The sequence below is a fragment of the Pristis pectinata genome, chromosome 10 (genome assembly GCF_009764475.1).
Source record: "Pristis pectinata isolate sPriPec2 chromosome 10, sPriPec2.1.pri, whole genome shotgun sequence".
In the NCBI taxonomy this organism is placed as follows: domain Eukaryota; kingdom Metazoa; phylum Chordata; class Chondrichthyes; order Rhinopristiformes; family Pristidae; genus Pristis; species Pristis pectinata.
In genome coordinates this window covers 39,060,128-39,075,020 of record NC_067414.1, presented here as the reverse complement: position 1 = coordinate 39,075,020, position 14,893 = coordinate 39,060,128, and the positions used below count along the sequence as shown (strand labels likewise).

At 38.8% G+C, this 14,893-nt stretch overlaps 1 protein-coding gene across 10 annotated transcripts in view; it reads right to left on the bottom strand.

Moving 5' to 3' along the window:
• Window positions 1-14,893, bottom strand: part of epha7 (eph receptor A7) — a 231,012-nt gene that overhangs the window by 153,456 nt on the left and 62,663 nt on the right. For all 10 annotated transcript variants that reach the window (XM_052024278.1, XM_052024281.1, XM_052024282.1 and 7 more), the window contains exons 4-5: window positions 3,222-3,377; window positions 2,217-2,552 (exon numbers count right to left, since the gene is read on the bottom strand). In XM_052024278.1, the coding sequence (XP_051880238.1) occupies window positions 2,217-2,552; window positions 3,222-3,377 (492 nt within the window). The remainder of the gene's footprint in view (window positions 1-2,216; window positions 2,553-3,221; window positions 3,378-14,893) is intronic.

Below are 14,893 nucleotides of genomic sequence, written 5' to 3'. Positions count from 1 at the left end.
ATGTAAGCAGCAGACCATGTCCTGTAACAAACTAAACCTGTTAAAACAATTAAGACTAGAGGGAAAAAGAACTATAAAAATAGTTTTGGTGCCTCAGCTTTTAAAGCTCTGTTGCTTCCATCCAAAAAACCTTGTTACAATCTTTTATTGATTGTGAAGACAAAAGATAGTCGTATCTTTCTTTGTCACAGTTACAACACTCTCTGATACGTATCGATGCATTTCAATATGGTTTACATTTGCAGTGTGTCTTTAGAAACAAATGTAAAACAGAACTGTGAATGATTTATTTTATGTAAACTAGTAATTCTTCTGTGACGTCCAGGACAGCAGTTCTAATGGAACACCAATTGGAGCATTACACCATATAACGGCTGTTAACTTTCTGCTACATTGGAAGGCTACAGTAAGGCTGCTTTGTCCTTATAAGAGCACAAATGCTATGTGCTATAAATAAGTACAAACACTTGGCAAACTACAAACTTCCTTCACCAAATGAAATTAAGATAAACAACATTAACTATTTTCAGTGATGGGCATTTGCTGTTCCCAATTGATTATAAATTGGATTTCCAGTTTAACCTGTGATTCACCAATAGCAGAAAAGCTGCATTAAACCTCAATTTCAAATGTTGTTAATATATACTCTCATTTAAACAGCTCACAGAGGAACGTCATGTAAACACATTACTGTGTCTATCCATCATTTCTACTTTAATATTCACTATGCTTAATAATCGTGTAGATAAAGAAAAACACAAACAATTTGAAATTGTCAAGAGGCAGATACTTCAGAAATTAGGAAGAGCTGTAAAAAAAATGTCTCCAAGTGAATATTCTATCAAAAACAAGTTAAAGTGACTATCCAATCTTGAACTTAAGGTGATTAACACTGTAAGTGTTTGGTGTCAGTCAGCACACTCCAGCTACAGCTGCCACCTCAATCTTCCAATTGCCCTGGCTTAAAATCCTCCATTCACTGATCTGTACTTCTACCTCCTGAAGACCTGATGCCCTGATTTTCACCAGAATCCTCTGGCCACTTACCAGTCATTGCCCCACACTCCTCCATCCACAAACCTAATTGCTGCCCCCAATCCCCGTCTTCCGATTTCTGATCACTGACTTCTTCCTGTGCCCCAACTGGGCCAACAACTACAAGTCCTTTCTCCCCAGGTGGCACATTTTCACTCCTGAGAAAGCAGAATGCCTGTACAATCGTGCCCAAGGTTTGGGCTTCAGGCACTACCAAGTTAAGCCGACCAAAACTGTTATCAGCAAGTTGATGCTACAATCACCTAACCCAGACTTACCCGGGGCTCTAGAATTTCTAGATCTATTGATTTAACTATTGTTACTTTGCACAGTGAATGATGGTCCAAATCGAATATTCACAAATACAAGTGACAGATTCTTAATTCTGCAGATAGCACTGAGGATTGAGCAGAAGCCAATACAGTTACAAAATGAGAATGGCCCTATGAGAATCTAAATGATAAGAAGGTGGAGTTCATCTTACTGCTTTTGTATCAAAATTGTACACCTGCTGCTACTTTAGGAGCTTATGATGATTGCAGGAAGATTCAGAAGTGATTTGCTAAAGTGGTTATGAGAGGCTCACAGTTATGAGAAATCAAGAGAGAAACTGAAGCCTCTTTTTTTTAAATGAGTGGGTTGAGGAGAATTCAGGCATAATATCACGGTGACACTCATTTTCTTTTCATATGTTAGTTGAAGGACCCTCATACTCAAAATAACTGACTTAATTTCAGGTATCAAAAAACACTATGATTGATGGCAATTAAAATTCAAAAACCACCAGCTCCACCTAAAATTGACCTTCAAGTAAATAATACAAAATTTATAGGCTTGGCACTGGATGATTGATGCAAAGAAGAATTAACCAGTAAAAGCAATGCAGACGTTTAAATTGTGAAGAGGTTTCTGGAGATTAAGCAAAAGATAAACATTAAGTGCTTTGTGAAGACGCCACAGAGTGGAAATTCATCCACAGTCATTTGCAATAGAGCAGCAGCTGCTAAATTTTAGAAGCTCAATAAAACTTGGAACCACTACTTTGTTGTGCATTTAATACAACTGAGTAAAGAGAAGTTACTAACCCCTCATTTGTGAGTGCAAAATAACTTCTGCCGCACTAATCATTACACAGACTGTGTATGAGTCTTATTTTGACCCTTACTGGCTCACCATCTCACCTGCTTGACTTGTGGTAATGCTGACGGCTGCAAATAACCTCTGGGTGCGGCTCAGGTCTGAGACACCATTCACGGCTTCAACCTCGAATGTGTAGTTAGCGTGGGCCAGTAGGTCTACAACAGTCACATATGTATCTGCCAGTCCTGTCTGCTGAGGCATGAAGCCAATGCTGCTGCCACAGGGCATGCACTCGCCCTGTTCCCAGCTGCATCGTTTGCACATTATCCTGTAGGTGACATCGTCTCGGCCTCCGGTATCTGCTGGCGGGCCCCACTCGAGATTCACTGTGGTCTGGTTTATGTTATAAATGAGATTTTGTGGTGCAGAAGGAGGTCCTTAGGAATCAGAAAACAAACATCAGTTAAAGGCAAGCCATCAAACACAGATATGTTCTTTAACTGGCCATGATGTGAATTATCATATTTTTAGCTCTACATGAATCACTCAAAGGCACTTGTAAAATTTTACTTTTATTAGGAAGTATTTTAGGTTATGGAATGTATGAATTGATATATTGGCTCTCCAGAGAATGGGCCAGATATCCTATTCAAGTGCAATCATTGTAATTCCAATGCGTAATGCAACACAGAAGAATAAGACCTGTCTCCCACTCTCCTCCTCTCCACTCAAAGAGTAAGTGCTAAATTCAGTAACAACTGATACCAAATGATCTCCATGCTGGGCTTGGGCACCTGAAGTCCCAACTGAGATAAATGCAGATACATGCAGCACCAAACTAGATATCAGGACCCAGCTCTATGGTCTTTCCACCCCTGTTCAATGGATGCAGCAATGTTGAATTTATGCAGGTCTCAAAAGCTTGCAAGAACATAGGAAAAACACTACTTGCTTTTGTCGTCAGGTAATGGACTATTAGAACTGGAAAAGTGAATAACCCATTAACTGGATTACTAGCCATAAATCAGGCCCTTTAGCTGAATAGGAAGTCATATCCATGATGTATCTGAAAACCATGATGCACAAGGAAAAATGAGTGAACTTACTTGTACAAGGTACTGAGGGAGGGTCAGTAAGGGCTCTGTAGTAGCCATCCTCACACTCACATCGTGAGGAGCCTTCCCGGTCTGTGTGACTGTGAGCTGGGCAGCGAGCACATTGATGGTCCTGTGACGATGATTTATAGAATCCCCACCCACAAGCTGTAAAAGGAAATACATGATTTCAATGTCAGCCTCTTCATCAGAGGTATATGGTCAAAGTTCAGCGTGGGTTTCATTAAGAACATCATGAAAAATAAATGAGAAACAAGAAAAGGTGGCCACATAATACAAATCAGGGCATAGCTCATGTACTAGGTAAGGTGCTGGAAGTCAAGACAAGATGCATTCATCACCTATAACTAACACCCCTTCAGCTCATTAATGGTCATTATGATGCCTCAGTGTTCACCATTAATGTAGGGAAAATAAATCACTTCATGCCAGGAATTAGGTCAGTAGCAAAATCCTCTCACTTCATTGTGGTTTGCCCATTGACATTACAATAGCTGAATCTCTTTTCTCCCAAAAATAAATTAATACAAATCCCTCACTGTGGTTTTACTGGAAAACCGGTAGGATTCTAAACCTTACAGGATTTGAACTTGATGCTATACATGCTCAGAATTGACAATCACTTCAAACGTAACAGCTAAAGTAACAAGAATATTGGATACCATATCAAAATACAATATTCTATCAGGCTACAAGCAGAAAATATTAGAGAATGCAGCAGGCCAATACTTAGTTTGCAAAATGATATTCTGGAGAAATAAAACATTTCTTTCTGCCAAGCTCTGCCTATTGGGATGTGTGCAAGAAATATTTGGTGAAATATTCCGTTGACATCATTGGGACAAATAATCAATACTAAATATCCATATCTTTCTTGTAAATAGTAAGACAAATATTAGCCCAATCACTGAGCAGCCCTTTATACTATAAAAATATCCAACTAACCTCGAAATAAAATGACTACCTTTGAATATCTAATGTTTTGCTAAGAGTTTTGTAGTAAGGAAGATATTGACACTAACTCATGGTACCTTGTTTGCTCACTGTTTACTTCTAAACTTTGATGCATGTGAGTAAACACAGAATAATGGACTATTCCTACAAAGCAATGGTTATTAGGTAGCAATGAAACAAGGCTGTCAAGCTTGGCTCAGCAGTAGTATTCTTGGCTCTGAATGATTTGATGGCCATGGGTTTAACTGATTCTCCACAGAACTGAACACATCCCAGGTTTAATCTTTAGTATAGAACAGGGAGAGTGATGAGCCAGTAATGGAGGTATTGCTCTTATGTAATTATGATTTTTAACTCTTGATGACAAAAAAAAAAATTTACATCATAATTTGAAGATGATGAGCTGGGAAGTCCCTGCAAATATTTTAACCAAATTTCAGCTCAGAAGAAGCAGAACAAAATACCGGGGATGCCGGAATCTTAAATTAAAACTTTAAGTGTTGGAGATGATCAGTAAGTCAGGAAGCATCTATGTTGCCAGAATAAAAAGGCTATCGTTTAAGACCAATGAGCTGAATGATGGGTTATCTCATGAAAGGTCATCAACATGAAATATAATTTCTGTTTCTCTTTTCAAATATACTGTCTGACCTGTTAATTATTTCCACCATTTCCTGCATACATGTCACTGAAACTAATCTACCTGGAAATTCAATCCCAGTAATGCTAAACATGCTATATTACTCAACTCACATTCTACTCAACTTCCAAAATGTGGTTCCAATGAAGTCAATGGAACTGAATATCTGAAGTGGAATGTAGCATTTAGGAGAAAAAAAATATAAACTGTTGGCACAACTCAGTGCGTCAAGCAACATCTGTGGAGGCAAAGAGACAGTCAACATTTCGGGTTGAGACCCTGCATCAGGTCCAGATGCTGACCAACACTTTGCTTCCTCAGATACTACTTGACCCACTGAGTTCTTCCAGCAGTTTATACTTTGCTCCAAATTCCAGCATCTAGAGTCTCTTCCATCTCCCAGATCAAACAAGTACTATTTATAACATTTAGTGGTACTGACTCAAAATAAATTTCTAGCCAATTATCCAATTGTCTATGTTATTATGTTCTCTGGGATCTTGTTGAAAACAAATTGCTGGCACATTTCCTACATTACATCAGTGACAACTCTTTGATAGGTCCCCTTCAGCTGTGAAAACTGACATCATGAACATTGTAATACAAGTCTTATTATCTCTCTCTATGAAACCCCAAAATATGCAAATTGTCAATTTACAACCATTATCTGAATACTAGTTTAAGTTTGCAGATTGTGTTAGTATTTAATTATTTATCATCTTCAATGCTTAATTTTGTATATCTTTTTTCTACCTTCCAATTTTGTTGTGATTTTCAAAAGATAAATTTGCTGTGAATCCATAAGGGATAACCATAATTTTTAAAACTGCATAGCTCAACACTAAACTGGATGAGCAAGGATTCAAGATCAGAGTTACTATCCAGTGAGTGCCTAGAACGTAATGTTCAGTCATTATTGAAACATTCTGCACAGAGCCTGTCAAATCCATGCAAGTTCAAAGATCTATCCTTCTGGAATTAACCTTTATCTCAGAAAACTTTCACAATGTCATTGTGCCTGAGCTCTTAGTGTGTGGAGCTTTTCTCGTACATGGCTGGCTGAGTTCCAATGCACACCTTGTCCTTCAAGTGTGATGCTATTGACACGAGAGGATTGATGACTGTGGCGTTACTTCCGAAAGTACACTGATGAACAATCCGAGTCACTGTAAAATTCCATGACCTGATATATATTAGAAATGTTTAAAGTGCTGCGTTATTAATGCTCACAACACATTACAGTCACCAATATTCATACACAGTTGAGTCATCGTGGTGTGACTGGGAATACTAATACCAAATTTTAGCTGGTGTTGCAATTGGATTACTTTCTATTAGTTTTAATAATAATGGTGATCAAAAATGAATTTTAATGGAATAGTCTACTTGCACACCAGTAAGAGGAATGGTCTTCAAGACTACTCCAAATCAAAGAGTGCACATCAATAATAGCAGGGAAAGATTTTTTGGCACAGCAAGGATCAGGTTCTGGCACAAAAGGTCTTGTAACTCAATCCCCAGGCAGCTGATGCCAGACATGACTGGAATCCTGGGGTTACAGTTGACTTCAATTCCCATAGAATATGTTTGAGGAAAATTTAGGCAAAGTTTCCTGATGATTGTCAGAAGTCCTTTCCTGGAAGCTTAATTTCTATGGACATCATTGGAGGATAGAATGAAACTCACCTGTGACATTGGCTCTCCATCAAGTGGATGTTGCCTGACCCACTGAGTTCCTCCATAGTTTGTTTTTTTTGATCTAGTTTCCAGCACCTGCAGTCTCTTGTCTCGGTATGTTTCTCGATGGGATCAAGTCCAATTATATCTGGTTTGCAACACTTTGTTGCACACCTTCCAATGTCAACCCTTAAGAAACCCTCACTCTATGAGCCAGGTAGAGAGCAGCAACACTCTCTATGGCAGCCAAGGAGGAGAGAAAGGCTGCAGGAAAGAGGTGGGGAGTTACTAGATTCACTCAAGGGGGCATACAAGTCAACAAAATGCATGCCACAAGGGAGATCCTTGCACCAACAGGGCTAGGAGACCGACCAGAACCATCACAAGAGGAAATGGATGGCAATAGCTCCAGGTATCTTCTCCAGGAATGAGAAAACCCATCTGCTACAGAAACAAACTTTACGCCCTCATATGATACATCTGTGTGAGTTTCACACCACTGTAAGCCATGGCTTCCCTGCCTAATATATGGTTGGTAAAGATTGAAATATGTAGGGTTCACAATTTGCATTAGGAACCATGATTTTGTCTCTTTATTACAGAGTTTTTTTTAAATAGATGATGCTTTCTTTTTCCACTCACTTGAACCCAAGGCTGTGGTTACCAAGAAAGGAAATTCCACTGGTATTTTTCTTCTTTCTCCTGCTCTGCTTGATCTTGTTGCTCTGCAGGCTCTTTGTCTCCTTGCTGCTCATCCTCTGATTGCAAAGGTTATGCAGAATACAGCACGCTATGGCAAAGTCTCTGCAGCTGCCTGGCATGTATAGCTGGATGCCACCACACTGATTCAAGCAACAAAATCGCAGTCTTCTGAGATATAAAGCATTTTTCACTGCTGTATTGGTATTTGGTGGATCACCTGTACCTGTGTTGAGCTACTGTGTTTAGACAGTACAATGGTGTGTGGAACGAAGTCTTTGTTCCCCAGGATTCTTCCCTCAAGGCAGTGTCAGCACTGAAAATATCCAGCACAACTGACTCCCTCAGATGAAGTCATGTCTACTGACATTCACCATCAGAAAATTCGTCTAGTGATCCACAACCATCTGCACATTGGGGAAGTGGGAACTGGTTCCATTTAAAAAAAAAGGTTCAGGTCAATGGGGAAATAATTGTGGACTCATGAGTATAGTCAAAGACTGCCTGCACTCAGCGAAAGTCAGCAATGCTGACAAATCTCAAGCACTGAGATTTGTGCCACTAGCCTGGTCCAATTTCATAATTTGTATAATGTCACCAGGAAATGATGGCTAACATGATTTACTCCAGGTGCAATCATAAGTGGATCAGATGCACTGATTTTTTTTTCAGGGCTATGCAATCCAATTTCTAATCTACTGCTTTTTATCCATCCTGACTTTCACTGGCTTTTTATCTCAAATCTGGGAGCCCTCAATGCAGTGGTCAAGATTTCTCATAAATGTGGTCCCGTTCTACAACAGTGAAGAGGAACCATAGAACCATACAGCACAATACAGGCCCTTCAGCCCACCAAATGCAGCAAGCAAAATGCTACATGGTCTAAACCAGAAAAGCTCTCAGAAAAGCTTGCTGAACAGAAATAGGGCTCTTTGAAGTTAAATAGATTGCATTGGTGCCTCTTATTTTTTTTCTGCAGGTCCACACCTAGGGGTGATACAGTGGTATAATGTACCACAGATTGGTGGGTTGATTTCCTGCTCCACTGAGTTCCCAGTTTCAGGCATGTCATTCTGTGGCTAACTGCCTTATACTTACCAAATGATGGAAGCAAAAAAAAGCCGGCATTAAGAAGTAAGAAACAAGCAGCAAACATATTCTGCAGGATTATTGGTGCTTCAAGGATTACCATCAAGGCTGTTGAATTGAGGGAAATATTGGGAATGACTCTTGAAATTAGTAAGAGTTAACCATATTATTAGATCCACATAAATCAATATAAATCAAAACATGTTGCATTACCACAATAAAGAAATTGTCACAAGTAACACAAGATAGACCAATTCAATGGTAGAGTTTACGGCTTCCTTTCATCTATTTTTGACTTAAAAAAATATTATCCAAGGTTAATGAAAGAAAATCTTCTACATTAGGCAAGCTTCCTTTACTCAAGTTAACACTAACCACTACAGAGCAATTTCAGAATCCCCTCTAAATGGCCAAGTGTGGAGAGTAATAATATGAGAAAAAGTCCCTATACTCGTTAAGATTAGGCCTTGAAGGTATGGCAATACTACTTATTACTGGAGTTTAACTCCAGTGGATGCATGCTTTTAAAGAAAACACATACATTGACTGAAAGCTAGCTTGACTGTCAGGCTTTGAAGAGGAAAGAGAAATCCTGCAACTCAAGAAGTACATAAAATAATTTTTGGGGGTAAACATTGTGGAGAGACAGGGGAGATGGAAGGGAAAGGTCAGAGGGGGAGCAGCAGCAGCAGCATGTTAGGGAGTGAAGAGATTGGAGGTTAGTACTCGCAAAGAGATTGATCATATTGTTTTCAGGGTGTAGGGTTTGGGATTGTGGAGGTAGTGGATGTGTGCTAGGTAGAGTTTGCAGGTTTGCCTGTCACACTCGGAGGAAACATACCCACTCCTAACCACTAAATGTGCTGTGAGACAACCACCCGATAGATCTGGCTCCCAGCTTCATCTGAAGACTTCCATGACTGACTGGCCTGCCTTTGTCTGGTTCTGTTAAAACTAGAAGTAGACCTGGTGAGTTTCTTGTTTCAAATTTTTATCATTTTAACTTTAACCTTACCCCCAAAACAAATCCATTCCTCAATGGGTATTAAAATCAACACTGAAAATAATTGTGTTGAAAAATAACAAATATTTTCTAAAGAATGAAAATGCTCAACTGGAAAATACAAATGTGCCTTCTTCCTCAAAACTTCTTTTCAACCTGCATTTTGAATAAGCTAGTGGTAAACTTGGTCAAAACGTGCGACATGGCAGCTCTTATGGTCACTTCATGCACTAGTTATCACATCACACTAGTTGAATTTGAGGTCAGACTTTTGAATTATTAGCCCTTTACCATAGCTACTTTGGATTAAGAGTTTGAAATATTTAACTGCACTGTAGATTTTCTTTTCTTTCTGCGGTCGGGAAGAAAACTATTCTTCCCTAAAGGAGGTGGTCTAATGGTGATATGGAAGAGAAATCAATAACAGAATAATCAAATATGAATTATGGACACAGTGACAGTTGACGGATTTAATAGCTGTTTTTCTTAGGATCAGGGATATGTGTGGGGGTGTAGAGATCCAGCAGGTGTCATGCATTAAAAAGGAAAATAATATTTAACAAGCAACCACCCCAAATCCACCTTCAACATCCCTCCACCAGCCCAATCATTGCCTCCCCTGCCCCCCCATCAATTGGTCCTGATGTGCACTACTTGCAAATAACAGGCAGGTTAGCTAAGCCTTCTGTATTTTATGAGCCACCAAGTGATGTATGAAAGAAGCTTAAAAGGAGAAAAACAATGAGAAATGGTCGATATGATGAAAACAGCTAACGTTGACCGATACTTTGACCAGCATTTTGTGCAACCTCATCCAAGCATTCAATAGATGAATTATAAAAGCTAGAAAATAACCCTGTTTTGTGCACCACAGCTTTGCAATGCAACACATTTTTTGTAAGAGATGTGTGTGTGTGTTAGAGCAATACCAACATGTCATTGAGTTTGAATGGATCACGACCTTGCCTCACATTCAGGGCCAAAGGTCATTGGAGTTTTGGTCACTAACATAGCAACCAGGGTAAACAGATAGTGGAGGGAAACAGGAGGAACTAATAATACGAGACAAGTCAATAGAATTAAGACTTCTGGAAATGAAACTAAACCACACAATGGCTCCACCACAGATATTTCACCGATTATCAAAATGCATGTTCATAGTGAGGATTATCAATGAAGTTCTCAACACAGAAAGTCCTCTATATTAGGAGAAAAATACTTCATTTAATCTGTTCTTTTATTTGTTATTTCATCCCTACAAGATGATTAGGCTGAATGATTTAACGAAATAATGTCCATTTATCTTTGTACATAAATGGTTCCCTACACATATTTTGAAATGAGCACTTTAAATTTCACAAGAGAGAGCCTCTTAGTCTGCTTCCCACTTGCTGCTATCAGTCTGCAGTGAAGGACTCCATTCCAGAGAAGCAAAGGCAGTTCTGGCACTGCTAGAGACCACTTGCTCTGTAAATGGTGCTTAGTACATTTTATATTCCTCTGACCCAATTATCCATTGCCCCATGCCTGACACATCATGCAACAAGTATTTCATATGAAAAAAAAGCATGAAATCCTTCAACACTAAGGGGTTAGTCTCCTTTGGGAATGTACTATTGCTAATTCACATAACATTCTTATTTTAGCGCAGTCATTAACCTGTTTAAATAATTAGGTTAAAATAGCATATAAAGGAATTTCATGCAAACAAGTTCATCATCAATTTTCTATCAAAAGAAATTAAGTCACTAAAAAAAAAGTTGACTTTTTTGCTGAACTTTGTATCACTTGTTCTTCAGGCCCACTACAATGTAGATCAATAATGACATGTTTTGTCTTAATGTTTTTTTTACACACTTAATTATCTGAGCTCCCATATTTATCTTCATGTCAGAAAACACAAATATACCTGGTTAGTAGGGCTATTACACAGAAAAAAGTGCAATAAAAATGTCCAAAATATATTGTTCCTCACCAAATAATTGGGCAGCTGAGGACAGAATATACAATTGAAGATGTGAAATGATTAAAGTCAATGTATTAGAATTGTATTATTTTTTACAAAATTATGCTAAAAGACATAGCTTCTCATTTTATTCTGCCCTACCTAAAAGTGAACCAATTATTCTGGTCCCTTTCTATGCTGAGTGTAAATACTTTTCTCCCTAAAGTTACTGTTTAGCATCAGAGATGAAATCCTTTGAACAGATTGCTTGCATTGCTCAGTAATTAAAAGATGGTAATGAAGTCAAAAGAATGTAAGGCTCCAAAATGAGCAGTTTCTGCAAATTAGATTTTATCAATAGGTCAAGAAGAAACAAGAAAACTGTTCCTTTCAAATAAAATAAATGTTTTATTTAAGGCTAGTTCCATCTAGAGCTAGCCCCATCACGTGCACAACCCTCCTCACCATTGAGGATATCTTCAAGAGGCGGTGCCTCAAGAAGGTGGCATCCATCACAAAGGACCATCCCCATTCAGGACATACCCTCTTCTCGTTATTCCCATCGGGGAGGAGGTACAGGAGTCTGAAGAATCACACTGAACGATTCAGGAACAGCTTCTTCCCCTCTGTCTTCAGATTTCTGAACGGTCCATGAATCCATGAACACTACCTCAGTATTTCTTTTTTCTTGCATTATTTTTGTAATTTATCATAATTTGTTATCTTTGCACTGTACTGCTGCTGCAAAACAAGTTTCACATCATATAAGTCAGTGATAATAAATATGATACTGATATTAATTCTTAATTTGCTGAATAAACTAGCCTTTGGAATTGACTGGAACACATTGCTGAAATGTGGTCAGCAGCTAATCAGTCACTCAATAAGACACCCTCATCAATGGGACCATTCTCAGATAGAACATAGAACAGTACAGCATAGTATAGGCCCTTCGGGCCACGATGGTGTGCCAACCTGTGTAAACCTACTCCATGATCAACCTAACCCTTCCCTCCTACACAGCCCATAACCCTCCATTTTTCTTACATCAATGTGCCTTTTACAATTTTTTCTACTTGCCTACTTTGTGGTCATTTGAAGGAACTCAGCATCTCATTAGTTATGTTCTACAATGTAAAATGAAAAATAAAGCAGTTCAACAATATGATTTGCTTCTTCAGCTACTACATACAGGGATTATAGACTATATTAAACTAGCTTTAAAAGGAATGGGGGGGGCTTCCAAAAGCTTTGGACCAACAAGCTCGAGAATGCTCCGTGGCACATTCCGGGACTATCTGGAGCTCTGCCGATCCAATCATTCTTGCTGATTATCTCCAACCACAGAAGGTTTAAAATCCCTATTGTTCTGCTCTGGGTTCTGTTCCCTTGGTGTCATATTTTAAACACAATGTTATAAAACTACTTTATCTAATACAGCGTGAGTTGCACCACAAAGATTTCCACTTCTAATTGCTTTCCATACTCTGAAATCAATTCCTTCAATACTGAGATAAAGATGTTGCCAGTTGGTTGGTTCTTCCAGTGACTGGCTGCGCTAGTAGAGAAAACATTTGATGGGATTATCAAAAAGCAGGACTTACCCTGCAACAATCATCAGAATGCAAAATAGAGGTTTAAGAATTCCAAAAATCTGAAAATGGTTGGCAACCAATAGAGCTGTCACAATGTTATCTCCAGCTCTCAGGATGTGGTATTTATTTTTGATTATTCCTAAACATCAGGCTAAACACCGATGGGCTGGACACAGAAAATATCATCTGGAATCATGGGGTCTGCATTTTATGTCATATTCCTGAAATGGAAGTCAGAGAACAGAATGGTCCAAGTGCTCCCACTTCACTTTGGATCATTAGCAATGGAACGAGGAAGCAGGGATTAACAACTGGAGAAACAATGCATTGCACAGTCACACTGCATTCCACGAGAGTTTTTTAACATCCGTCAATCACAAAATAAAGAGCATCATCCCAAAGCAGCCAGAAACAGAGCATTTCCTATGATAATTATAGGAAGGCAGAAGTTGGAAAATGATTGGGTTTACCAACAAAATTCCAAAACAGACCACATTATAAAGAAAACAAGCACAAAGGCTGCAGCTGATTGAAGACAATTGTATTTGGATTCCAGAACAGCCAACCCTCAGATACAGATGGAGTTGCTTCTGGCAATGTCTGTTAATGGTTGAAATGGCTGGTGGAAGTTAACCAACGAAGTTCAAGAGCAATTCAGATTTTTAATTCAATAATTTTCCTGAATGTCAATTAATGGCAAAAAATCAATTTATTAACATCAGAGTTCATCACTATATCTGCCTGTTAAAATAATTGACTTGGTCATTGTACTGAAATAATCAGTGTGATGATAACCAATGAGGGAAATCCTCCTCCTCTTGTGTGATCATCTGCAGGCTACTATCCCAGACTGCTTAACCCCAAGGTTCAAACGTCAAGTATTGTGCTTGTCCTTGAGCTGAGCTTCTAACTCTAGATCCAATCCATAGTCTGCATGAGACACAAAGCCCTGGACCTCCCTCACAATCCTCCCAACCATGTATTGCTGCTTTCCTGTATCACAAAGATTCAAGTATCCTTGATCTTCATGTTAAACTTCTTTATGATCATGCCTGACCTGGTTTTCTGATCTCCTCCAAGCTTTATGATCTTGAAAACAACCTCCACTAATCTACTTCTCACTCATGCTCCAACCAATCCTTCAGCTGCGGTGGCCCTTCCAAATCCTTCTGCTACACCATCCTTACCTGGTTCTGAAGCTCCCCATAAATAAACTTTCCCTTTACTGTAACTGTCTCATTTCCTTCACCTTTTGTATCCTCTCTTCATCTGTAGAATGCTTTAATATGTTTCTTATGTTAAGACCAGAATGTAAATAAAAGTTTTAAGATATTGATAAAACACTGCAATTCCTCATTAATAATATCTAAAACACTCCGATAATGGCCAAATAAGCAATGTCATGCTTATTTCAATCTCAGTAATCTCTTAGGATTTTCTAAACATTAAAATGGAACTGAAAACTTTATTGGACTGAAAGACCAATGTACCCAAATTACAGCAAACATTGCTCTGTGTTATAAATTTGGCAATCACCTTAATACAGACAGAGTAATGCCAGACTTCACAGATACAAAAAAAAATTAAGTAAAATTCTCCATTAAGCAACTGGAAAAAATCAGGCTGAAGTAAAAATAGAAATACATACACCGTCTCACGTGTACACACACGCAAACACTTTAACATGACCTAAGGCAGTAACTTCGTGAATGTAGTCAGTGAGCATTTCTGCAATGCAAATGCTGTTCTAAAAGTTTACTGATTGAAGAGAGAATGTCTTTTCACTTTGAGCAACAAAGATTTTCTGGCAACATGCTGGAGGAACTCAACATCTGTGGAGGTAGCTAAACAGTTGACATTTTGGGTTGAGACCCTTGATCTGGAGGGGGTATTTTCTCATTACACTATCCCAGTCTCTGCTCAAGATGCTGAAACTAGTCCACACCACTGCTCCTCCTAACAACAGCAAGCTCAGCACAGAATATGGGTGAAATCTGGGACCAACCTGATGCAAAGCACAAGTGGCAAAAACACTCCACCAAAAATGGCAAACACACTCAG